Here is a 12,400-nt window from a genome sequence, read left to right as displayed (position 1 = left end):
CTCTTCTCAATTTAAAACCATTTTATTTGGAATTCGAGAAAAGTTGCAATACTTTTTGAGTTTGAAGAAAAATGTTCGATGAATAAAGAAGAAACATTTTTTTTTTAAATTGAAAATCGGTGTCAATTGCAAATAATTATTCGATCCGCTGAATGATGGAATAATAGACTTGCATCTGAGAGGAATGTTGAACAAAAACATTTCATCCAAAAATAAAATGAAAATAACAAATAAATTGCGGAAAATGTTACAAATAAAGGAATATATGTATCTGTACGACCGTTTTGAGGAATAAATAAAACACATTTGTTTTGAATATTTTTTTTTTTTTTTGAATAATTTCAATTTTATTTTCGCCAGTAAAGAAATGAGAAGTAAAGCAAGAGTATTCTCGATTTAAAAGTTTTAAATAAAAAAATTTCTGCTTGGCAAACGAAATCGTAGGAAAGAAATGCCAACGAAAAAAAATTAGCATGAAAATATTATTAAATGCAATTGAAGTGGAAAAGTTTTTTTTTTGTATTCTCGCATTTTTTTTTTTAGTAGAAAAACCGAATCGATTATATTTTTGTATTATTATAAATCTAAGTCGCTGGTCGGAATAATAAAAATTGAAGTGTTTTCATTGGAGAAAATTACATTTTTGGAAATGGAAAAATATTCTGCACTAAAATTACTATCGCGGACGATTTTGTTGTTGTTGTTATACTATATATGAAACGTTTCCGTAAATTTAATTGCGTATTTTATATGGATTGGTTTTTTTTTTTGCGTTGAATTGGTTTGCGAATAGGATAAAATGTCTTTTGTTCAATTAATCAAATACAAAAAGATTCATTTGTTATGTCTCTCATACAAACGTTCCCAAATGTTTACGCTTTTTGGTTTGTTTGTTGTTACAGTTAAACTACGTTTTACGTAAAATGACAGTCTTCAATGGAATATGCCTCATAGACAATAAATGTTTTTCGCCGTGTATTTTTGTTTTTGGAATAATGTTATGAAAATGTGTCGATTGAATGCGATGCTCCATTCATATTGGTGACTCTACGTTTGTCGACTAATCGGCACTACTTAAACGAACATTTGCAGAAGAATCAGGATACTCAGAATTGTGCATATAAAACAAATGAGAACGGGTAAAACGACGGTAAATTCAATGGAGCTGAAATGAAAGAAAAAATAAAATATTGAAAAATTAAAATATTCAAATGTTGTGTATTTTAGTTGAAATTTTCTTTACCCTGATCCATAATTGGCCAAATGTCAAAGATTTAAATCCGCTTCTGGGTCTGCATCAATCATGTTAATTGAGTTCTGATTGCCATTATTGTTGATCAGGTTCATGTTGTCCGGTGAATAAACCAGGCGTGAATTATTCGTTCGGGCCGAATCGATTTCTTGTCGCCGCTTCTTGCTACCTGTCAGCCAAGAGAAAACTTTTTTCCAAATTTACGTTAAAATTTTTAAGCTATCTAAAAACAAATGGAATGAGATGCATTTCGACAAATAGACACAGACAGGGAGAGAGAGATAAAAAAGCGAATTCTGGTTGGTATGCTAGCAGTGTGTTAAGACGATTAAATCAATTGAAATTGTCGTTGATAATTGATTGTCTTCGTGTTTGATTTTGTGTTTGTGTGGTGGGGAGGGTGTGAGTATCTTAATTGAATTTTGATGTTCGCGAGTCTGTCCGCACGCACTTACCACCCGAAAAACACATGCAACCCTCATTTTCATCCTTGATCTTGCCACGACTCCCTTGCTTACATTCACGATTCATTTCGTTCATACATCGTTGATAGTAATCAAAATCCTTGAGATACCATACCGGCGGCCATCGATTTTCACGCAAATACTCCTGATTCTCTGGATGCAGTGCTTTCAAATTTTTCGGCAATGTTTTACATATTACATTGTAATTGACACACAAGTACGACATGCACCATTCGGCCAATTGGTGCGCATTGTGTAACTGCAAACGGAAAAAAAAGGAAATGAATTGAGTTGAGGAGCAATTTAGTACCACCCAAAACACAGTACGAATTTTTAAATAACAAATTAACACATTCAACTCACCTTGACCGGTTCGAGGAGATGCAGACAATTTTTCACCGTTTCGATAGTGTCATTTTGTGACATATTTGTCAGATCCTCGATGACACGGCATTCAATTAAATTGATCAAACGAGGCAGACACAGTCGATTCGCCACTTCCAACAGATTTAAGCATTTGTCGGTCGATATTTGAGGTATTTCGTCGGTGTACAAATAGCACAGAAGCTTATGAAATGAATATTTTGTGACGCCTGGGAAAATGATCTGCGTGACAAGAGAGGGTAAAAAAAAAGTTAATTGTTTTATGTGTTTGCCAATATGTTCTTGTGTCATACATACAGTGTGTGCATGCGCTTCTCTAAAGTCACCATTCAGCATGGCTCGCATCATATCACATCGTGCTATTAGCATTGCTCGATGTGATTTCATTTTGCCATCATCAAGCTCAAATGTAACATCCGTAAATGCACTCGATCCAATGAATTTTTCCAGATTTTTCTTTACGAGCTGCAACAATGAAACATTTCAATGAGGGAAAATATTTGCAATTGGTGATCGTTACGAAGGAAATTTAACTATTGACGGGCAAAATAACACATTTGGACACTTACCAATAAGTAACTTTGAACATTTTCATTTTGTGCTGCCGGTTGTTGTATAAAAGAGGCAATCGCTTTGCTCAAGTATGGAATTTCTAAAACTTCAGCAGCTTGTTGTATTTCCTACAAATGAAAAAAAAAAAACAATCGAAACCAAATAAATTAATGTGCAATCTTCGGGAACCACAAACAAATAACGAACAATAACAACAAAGAAGCAAATGCTTATCATTCTTGATCTAAGGGGAGAGGCTTAAAAATAAGGTTTGATTTCCGGAGCAGTTATCATGTTCACTTGTCATTTTTTTTTTTTTGGTTCATAACTTTACCAACGGATTCTAACAAGAAGAAAAAGAAGCCACTATTTACCAGTAAAAGTCCTATTGAAGTAGTCTGCGAAAAATTATGGAAAAATTTGCTTGGTTATAAATATAAACAAAAATTAAAAGTTGAAAACATGAACGAGTTTCTAAACAACAGTGTGCTCTCTCTATACAACGACAAACAAAAATTGAGGTTTTTGATTTTGGTTTGGTGTATGTGTGTGTGTGTGTGTGTGTGTGTGTGTGTGTGTGTATTCCACTTTTTTTCATTCGTTCGAGATGCATTTTGAAACAAAGCAGCATGATTGACAACGAGATGGAGATGTTTACGTTTGTGTAATATTTTTTTTTCATTCATTTTGTGGAGAAGTCATTTCATTGAGGATTTTTTTTTTTTTACAAAAAATGCACTACTCATATATATAGTTTTGTGTTCGAACGAGCTAGTTAACATAATCACACACATTTAAAAAAAAAGGTTATGTAATAGAACAATGAACTCTTCTATACAAACAGACACAAATTTGTGCATTCATGCGATGAGAGCTGGTTTTTTTCGACATCAACTTTTAAACGTTGTTTGTGTTCTTAATCGGTATTTATTTGGTAAATGATTGATGTGCAAAGTTCGAACAAACGACACACACGCGTTCAAAGAATTGTGATACGTACCTTCAGATTTGGATAGTCCAAGTCAAAAGATCCCGAATAAATAAATTTCAAACATTGATGCACTGCTTGTGGTGTTACTAATTTACTTAGCGTGACGGTTGTTTGAGCCTGAATCAAATTCGAATTGTGACGACTCGATTCGTTCTGAAAGAAATACGTTTGTATCGCACGTAGTACGTAGAGAAAACGATTCGAATTAGTATTAATGAATTGTCGATCAACGAGTTGAAATGGAATTTGTTTCTTCTTTTTTTTTTTTTTTGGAATGATAAGTACATGTACTATCCTAATATTTTGAAAAATTGGATGATGTAAGTCCCTAAAAATATCGATTGGCTTTTTTGATTCGATTGTTGGAAGTGCTTGGTAGCTCGATCGCCTTTTAAGCTGTTCCCACATTCTTACGGTTTTTATAAAATTAAAATAAATAAAAGAGAGAATTCAAAGAAAAATATATTATAAAATATTTGTATGTGCGTCATATAATCACATATTAGGTTTATGTTGCCTACCTCGGTTGTGGTAATTTGCTTTGATCACAGCGAATCAAGTATTCGGTTTCTTCGTTGAAATCGGCATTTGAATTGTCACCGTACGTTGAGCTAACCACACTTGATTCGCTGCTACTTCTGGCGCCCATGTCGGTGAAATCAATGTTCAACAATCTATTGAATGCTTGCGACCCGCCTGCAATGGCAAAACGATGCACAAAAAATCGAATCGAACTCACAACTATCACTAAATCAGCATAGAATTGATTTTTCAACATGTTGAGCATGTCCTTCTGATGGGTCTCCGACAAAATTGTGAGTTCGGGTGGCAATGGTTTTGGTGGTCGAAACGGAGCCTAAAGATTCGATTTGATTGGTAAGTGGTTTACATTTGAAACGAAAAATATTCGGTGTTTTAAACACAAATCAGAAAGAGCTGATTATTGAACGTACCTGTAATAGTGGTCGTTTGACCCGTTTTAAATTTGTCATCCAAAATCGTTGATGTCTCCGTTGAATCAACGCGGCTCGGATCGCATTTTCAAACACTTCGTTCACACCGAAATATGTGAATACGCTGGTTTCGTAGTAGGCAATTCCAAGCTCCTTTGCCACAGCACGAGCCTCATCTGGCATGACTAGATCATTTTTTTGTGCAGCTCTGTTATGAATAAGTGAAAAAATGTAATGTTATTCGATATTTAAAAGAACGAAGAAATGTTCAACAAGTCCAATTTTGGACACAAACAAAAATTCCGTTGAATTTCAAAGAAATCATAATCTTACGATTTAAAAGAATCCCAAGTTCAGTTTTTGTTTATTTAAAAAAAAAAAAAAAACACATGTAGCTCTACCTAACAAGTGGACTTTTGTCACCAAAATACGATAAATAAGCCTCATCACGATACATATATCGAAGATCGTTTTTGCATCCGACTAAAATGACTGGAGTTTCTGGGCAAAATCGTCGAATTTCCGGATACCACATTGCCAAACAATTCCGTAGTGACGTTGGATTTGCTATTGAAAAACACAAAAGCACAACATCCGATCGGCCGTAAGCGAAACGACGATCTTTGTCATGGTCCCCAAACGTGTCCCATAGCCGAAGTGAAACGTTCACATTATCAACTACTTCCCATGATCGTTCAAGCACCTGTAACAATTCAATGTTTACGGTCAATCACCACTAACTAATTACAATCTGATTTAGTTATTTCTTTTTTGTTTCTCTGTTGAGCGTACTCACATCTTTGTAAATTCTATATTGATCTATGGCCCATACTGTTGGTACGTGTGTTGACAGGAGTTGAGACAGTGAAACATGCTTGTTGCAAGCTCTGGCACAAATTAATCGTGTTTTTCCCACTGCGGTGTCACCAACTAAGACGCATTTCACCAACTCTTGGTGCGGTTGTTCGTTATCCATTCTTCCATTACTCTGTACTTTATGTTCCCTGTGCCGTTCAAATATAAATCAATAAATGTTCATGCGAAAGTGATTAATCAAAATAAAAAAAAATTTATCTCTCTGTAGAGTTTAAATTTTTTTTTTTTATGAGTATGTCTGAAATGTGTGGTGCACTGGCGCCGTTTTTAAAATAGCTATCAACATTGTTTTGTCTGTGGCCGGTACATTTAATACATGATCATGTGACGACTTCCGTCAATTGATTACACACTTCAATACAAAAAATCCAAATTTTTGACATTGATCTTGAGAGTTCGATGTTTTTAATGGATTTTTTGAAAAATGCAAAAAAAACCACGTCACTTCAAAGGACCATCTTTTCAAATGGTCATTTTAAACTTTCTGAGTGATTTAACATATTTCCAGTAATCATAATACACGGCACAATAATCATTGCCTACGATCAGAAACAACAACATTGTTTACAATCGCTGACTAAGCGAGTGTGTTCCGAGTGTTGATCATAAGCGTCTCTAGATTAATCGATTTATAAATGATTTATCAAAGATAATGTGACGACCTATCGACTAGTTATTATAAACACTTGAGAAATAAGAGAAAACAAAACGGAGGATCAATTAGGAAAGTGCTCTTTATATCGCTTTAGCGTTCGCTGTTAATGAAAACTTTCCGAAACAGTTAATCTTTAGATAAGGAAGACTGTACTAAGTGGAATAATATTTACGATGTATGCAAAATTTATTTCATTCCTTCCGTTTTTACGACTTACAATATACGAGAGAGGGAGAGTGAGAGTGTGCGGGCCACTGGATAAACAGAGTCTTCCATTCACTTAGCACATTGTCAAAGACAACCACCGCTACCGCGATGTTTACACAGGTTCTAATAATAAAGTAATGCCGATTATTTTGGAGCAATTCACCGAAAGGACATCGAGAGAATGTTTAATGTGAAAAGTTTTTCACCATATAAACTCGAATTGATGTCATTTGACTTCGAAGAAATGGAAAGTAAACTTTTGAAAATGATTTACTATTCATGCATTTTTCTCGGAATAATGTTCGGTTGTGTTGAAAATGGAAAATAAACCGATGCAGTCATTTTTCTGTTCTGTTCTTTTAATTTCCAAAAGAAAAAGAAGTTCACAAGCGCTTTGGTTGATTACATCGCATGAGGTAAGAGGATAGTGAGTGCTTTTGTACACTAATGATATCTGTACATGCATTTAAAAGCGGTGTGTGTTTCAATGGCACTTGATAAATGCATAGAATGGCTAAGTTGAAATTTCTTATTCTCATTCCAACATGTAACTGTTTGGTTGGACTGAATTGAACGTGAATATTCAACGAAATCAGGATGAAAAAAAAAAACATGTGGGCTTTGTTTTCGTTTATTTTTTTTTTTCATATTAAATAAAATTTATTATTGTTCATGTTCTATTTATAGAAGATAACAAGAAGCATGCTTATCAAGATGATCAATTTTGTATCGCATTCGCCAAAACCGCACATGTGACCCATAATCACATGTAAACACAGCCTTAAATCATACCGAATTTAGATTGAAACCCAGAGATGTTGCTCAACTTACTCTCGCATTCAAAAAAAAAAAAAAAAAATATTCAACTCGGTGTCACATGCGCCAAGTGAAAAATCATTGTTTCAATGACGACAACGGAATGCCAACAGTGCGACTGAGTTTTTTTTTCGTGTGTGCATCATGTCATTGCCTTCATTATATTTGGCTAAATTGAGCTTGTGCAAACTTTGTATATGCGAATGCTTGTTTCAAGCATAGATGCATCAAAAGCTATACAATCCATAAACGCGCGCAAACACACTCACACTCACACACACACACACACATACACGCTCGCCCACGCACAAAACAAGAGTAACTAATTCTAAAAGTAACAATCAATGCCGTTGACACTTTCAATTTGTGTTGAAAACAACAACAACAAAAGAAGAAGCAGCAGAGGCTGTCGCGACCGCAATAGTAGAAGAAGAAAAAACGAATCTCAACAATAGTTTCATCTCTAGATATTTTAATGGGTGCGCCATAAAAACTACGCATTACATTTTGACTATTTTACATATATAGTTTCGCGTTTTTCTATGTTTCTATAGCCCATCGATTTGGCAAGGAAAATAGTGCAAATACTTTGTCGTGGTAAGTGAGCGAAAGACGAATCGGTTGCGGAGCATACTCAGCACGATTTCCTTCCAAGACTTAAGAATGCTCTTAGATGCATGTATGGACTGAATGTACCTCGCGACCTATGTATCCATTTTCACACTCGAATATTTGCACGCACACTTGACGTTATACACTGTGATTTGTTTCATACGTAAATTGCATGCCAGACATCAAATGCGACTTCTACTTCTTCTCTCTCACTCTTACTTATGCTCTATCTCGCTCCTTCTCTCACTAGCACGCCCCCTTGTTATTATTATTTTTATTGTTGTTGTTGTGGATATTTGTGAACACAAACACTCTTCAATCCATGAAATAAAAGAGATTTCAATTTTTCAGCATTTGGCTCGGTTTGTTTACTATTGGACACACATAGAACCGATATCGCTTCGATGCTTTTTATCAGCATATTTGCCATGAATGGAAAAGTGCGTCATTTTACGTTATGTGAGAAATAAGAGAATGAGACAACTACACAAGCTCATCGTTGGAGAGAGCGAGAAAGGGAGTATACGTGCAAGACAGAGAGGGATTGAGAATGAGCTGTCGAGCTATTGTTATTGCTATTGTTGTGCACATAAAGATTTGTAAGATATTGAATCAAATTGCCCAAATATGAGGTATCAATCGTGTCTGTCTTGCTACGCCATAACCAGAGCTCGTATGCCCAATAGCATGTGCGCATACACACAAACACATAAACGGCAACGATATAAATAGCATTTTAAAGAAAGCTTCAACCAAACAAAGAAGAAGAAGAAGAAGAAGAAGAAGAAGAAGAAGGAAAAACAGCATTACTATCCCAATTGAATCAAAATTCCACACTTTGATTTCTTTCTTTCCTTTTCGGGTGTGTATGAGAGATTCTTGTAAGCCGATTATCTGCGACGTTATCGATATGAGACCGGTGTGGAGCCCGATATCATACACTAACTCCTTATATTTTATTTGTTTATATTTAGAACAGATGAATTAAAGTGTAAACAAACCATTTGAAAATTAGTTGATTGTTCTGTTAGTTAGAGTTTGCTGTCGAAATTGCGTAATAGATGCGTATTATGTGCATTTAAAGTATCCAATTGATGGTGCTTTTTGATGTGATGTGATGCTATGCAGTGCACTTGCTCAAATATCTTATGTACTGTATGGTTAACATGCAGTGTGTTTGGATTTGTGATCATTTTTTGCTATGCGCATTCGGTCGTCTTTTGTGAGGAAACGGGTCACAAACATTTCCAGCATAATTATAACTTTCATAGCATTATAAATATTCATATAAACGAATTGACAAATGAATATTGAATTGAAAGCCGACATGCAGGGCCTTAGCAGCGGTACAAAATGCATAGGCGTACTTAATTTCGTATACAGCGTATAAATCCACCAGACATAGTTCTTTGTCAATAATTGTCCTGTATGTTTTGGTCTTGCACAATTCCGAAATAGAAAGAGAAAGAATGAAGAACGAGAACGAACAGTCAAAAAAAGAACTTCTCACTGTATACAATGTGCCTTGGGGTAAATGAACTTGCCTAGACAATTACCACCATTCACCGTATCAGCACAATCTGGTCACCGATTCTATTCACAATAACTTTTTTTTTTTCAACAACAAATACATACACCTCTCTTTCTCGCTCATACTCTGCTGTTGCTCTAAAGCTCATTCATGTGTGCAGTTTCGTGTTGTGTATGCGATCACATCGAACTGATTTGGCTTTTATTTAACGTATAAATTTACATTAATTTTTTTTCTTCTATTTTTTGAAAGGCGAATCAAACACGTTTCTCATATGATTCATTGGCAAATTTTCGGTTTTGTATATTTTTAGCTGCTGTTTAGCGATAATACAGGACTGGATGCCTAATTACCATGCTGTGTGACTTTTTCAAATGTTGTTAATTTTTTTAACACAATATAAATTAACTTTGATGATCGATCGAATTTACGAATTTCATTGTGGGAACCATATAGATGCTCTCGAACAGAAAGGAGATTTTCCAATAATTTGATTAAATACCTATAGCTACTAGATTGAACACTAGGGCAAATCGGCATTGCATTTGTTAATCATTTATTAAAATAGTCGAATATTTATGCAATGGAATATTCGGTGTTTGGTAAAGCAAAACAAGGCAAAGATGCTCACTATCGGAGAAGAACGGATAGATAAAGAAATGTTAGTCTACATCAATCACACTATCCAAAATGGCATACATTGAAATGGAAGAAATATGCACAAATAAAAGTGTACATCAAATATCGAGCGTAAATCGACCACTTTCGATGCCATTGCATCGTTTGATGTGTACATAGATGAAATATAGTTCGAACAGAGCCAAGCAAATATTTTGCATTGCTACAAGTAAATTGAACGCATTTGTTGACGACCAAATCAACGAACTAATAATTCAATGTGTACAAAAGTCGATTGACTGCGGCGACACGCATATAAAGCAAACGTTTGTTTTTTTTTTTATCGCTGATACATTCCACATAATTATAGCCATTTAACTGGTATCCTATATATTCAAAAGCCTACAATTACAGTATGTGTATGCATTTGAGAAAAGACGGCTGTGCTTTTTTTCTTCTGTTTCTAATTCTACTTCTTGATTTAACAATTTGTTTTTTTTTTTTTTTCTCACTAAATTTTCATTTTTCATTCGACGATATTGACATACATCGAAATGGTCACAACACACAACTGGACAATGAAATGAAAAAAAATGTTTGCTTTATTTATTTAGCAGTTCTCCATTCTTTTAAATTTTACATAGCTTCATTTGTGTATGGATGCAACTTACTAAAATCGATATTTCATTCTTTTTTTCTGGCTCTTTTTTTTTTTGGCTAATAGAATAAAAAAATACATGACAAAAAAGCGAGAGAGTGAGCGAGAAAGAGAGAGAGAAATATGCTAATATCCGGAAAAGCATTGAAAAGGAAATTACAAGAAGTGAAAAGAGCTGTGAATGAACAACGCGCATTGGTTTGGTCGAAATACGTATGACTGTCGAAAAAAAAAAAAAATTGGATCGAATGAACGACAAGCGAACATGAAAAGCGAATGCAGACAAAAAATGCTAAAATGCTAAAATGATTCGTTCAAAATTTTCGGGTTGAAAATATCAGGAAAAAAAAAAGAAGTCAAAATTGAGTCAATGTTTTGGTGCTTTCAAGCGCTTACCTGAGTTGGTACGTGGTTCGACTAAATATTGAATGAGTTGCAGGCCAAAAGCTTATTCGATGATATCCGATTAACGATTTTCTTTTGCTGGTCAAGAGATTGTGTATTGTGTTTTGTTGCGCTGTATTTTTGCTGTGTTGTGTGTGATCCAGAACTTCACAGCTCCAACGAAAAAAATGTTCGCCTTCGAAACCAGGCTTGAGAGAGTCCGCACACCCCAATTGTGTCGTGTATCGCGGTTTAAATGAGGATGAATTAATGCTTTTGCAAAGCACACATACACAGAATTTATTCGTTTTGTCGCTTCTGACTCTTGGTTACACCGTACTTTTATTCATTTTTCATTTCACATGGCTTGTATGCTTCTGTTTTCTTTCTTCCTTCCTTTCTCTCGTTTGTTTTGTTGATTTTTTTTTTCTCTTTTTCTCTCAATAAATCCGTACCTTCATCGACACTCGAAATTTCTCACAGACCAAATCGAACAACAAATTAGTGGACTGCCGATCAATCAACATTGAATGTTTTGAATTTAGTTCGCACCGAAAGTAAACTTGTATAAATTGCACTAAATTCGTATTCGTATTCCTCCAAACGTTGTTTTTGTTTTCGTATCTTTATTTTGGCGAATTGCGATTCGCAAAAAAAAACAACAACAACAACAATGAAATTGTGTTCCTTGTTTTCAGTAAAATTGATTCTGATTCGATGCGTGTCTGCAACAAACACGGAGAGAGTCTTTGTGATGGAATCGCATTTAGTGTTATGTACAATTGTATTATAGCGATATAAGCAATTGGTCGTCGGTTGTAAACACAATTTCGAGTTATTTACACCGCTGCATATAAAAGTGTACTGACAAAATGAGCCAAACGAGCCACAGCGGTCGCGTTCGCGTTCGATTCATTCGTCCTGTGTGTACGGGTTGGTGAGCGAATGAAACCGACCGATTGTTTTTTGTCTGGATTTGGATGATGGTGTATGGTGCTTGTGTGAGCGTGTGTCATTCGTTCTCTATGTTATACCACGACAATAGCACCAGTACAGTTTGCTCTCTGGTCTTGTATTATTTCATCATAACAACAACACAGCCAATCCATACCGAAATACATCCATAACACAACATCGTTGCCGAAATGAAAACACAGAAGAAGAAAAAAAATCATAACAACGTACATGTGACGACGGCACACATATCATTACAAACCAATATTCACGAGCGCAGCGTCAACCACAACCAATAAAATCGTATCCAGGTCTTGGATATGTGAACCGTTGCAATAACAGCGGCACCAGCTCTCCAACCAATTCATTTAACGCAATTTCAAAGCGAAACAATTTTCGTTGTGCTCCTCCACGGAAACAAAACATAATAACTGAATTCAACTCGAACGAAATACAACACTTTTAGTTTATTTTTTTCTCTTTGATTGATAAA

The 12,400-nt window shown here is 35.0% G+C and overlaps 1 protein-coding gene across 4 annotated transcripts; it reads right to left on the bottom strand.

Annotated features, from left to right (window-relative positions):
- Positions 1 to 305: 305 nt before the first annotated feature.
- LOC129575426 (rho-related BTB domain-containing protein 2) lies at positions 306 to 12,388 on the bottom strand. 4 transcript variants are annotated; one of them, XM_055459038.1, is made up of 14 exons: positions 10,966 to 12,388; positions 5,393 to 5,600; positions 4,998 to 5,299; positions 4,597 to 4,804; positions 4,165 to 4,499; positions 3,929 to 4,052; positions 3,653 to 3,796; positions 3,027 to 3,050; positions 2,670 to 2,780; positions 2,398 to 2,565; positions 2,080 to 2,322; positions 1,708 to 1,975; positions 1,244 to 1,421; positions 306 to 1,165 (listed from the first exon to the last, which is right to left on the bottom strand). In XM_055459038.1, exons 2-13 carry the CDS (start codon positions 5,570 to 5,572, stop codon positions 1,267 to 1,269), a joined length of 2,262 nt encoding a protein of 753 aa, XP_055315013.1. In that variant the 5' UTR covers positions 5,573 to 5,600; positions 10,966 to 12,388; the 3' UTR covers positions 306 to 1,165; positions 1,244 to 1,266. The 4 variants fall into 4 exon arrangements, with proteins under 4 accessions (XP_055315013.1, XP_055315012.1, XP_055315016.1 ...); XM_055459037.1 differs by having other exon boundaries at positions 1,244 to 1,439; positions 10,966 to 12,311; XM_055459041.1 differs by lacking the exon at positions 3,027 to 3,050 and having other exon boundaries at positions 10,966 to 12,385.
- Between the last annotated feature and the right edge of the window lie 12 nt (positions 12,389 to 12,400).

Source organism: Sitodiplosis mosellana, unplaced genomic scaffold (assembly GCF_009176505.1).
Source record: "Sitodiplosis mosellana isolate CC-2019 unplaced genomic scaffold, AAFC_SMos_1.0 Smas_scaffold_6167, whole genome shotgun sequence".
In the NCBI taxonomy this organism is placed as follows: domain Eukaryota; kingdom Metazoa; phylum Arthropoda; class Insecta; order Diptera; family Cecidomyiidae; genus Sitodiplosis; species Sitodiplosis mosellana.
This window is presented reverse-complemented; position numbering and strand designations above follow the sequence as displayed.

What these genes read in the sequence shown, in the direction of transcription:
- LOC129575426 (XM_055459037.1), bottom strand. Translation starts at nt 5,572, where the DNA reads ATGGATAACGAACAACCGCACCAAGAGTTGGTGAAATGCGTCTTAGTT. An exon ending in GACAAAAGTCCACTTGTTAG is followed by an intron (nt 4,805 to 4,997) that starts GTAGAGCTACAT and finishes TATTCATAACAG; the next exon opens with AGCTGCACAAAAAAATGATC. An exon ending in ATGTTCAAAGTTACTTATTG is followed by an intron (nt 2,566 to 2,669) that starts GTAAGTGTCCAA and finishes TCATTGTTGCAG; the next exon opens with CTCGTAAAGAAAAATCTGGA.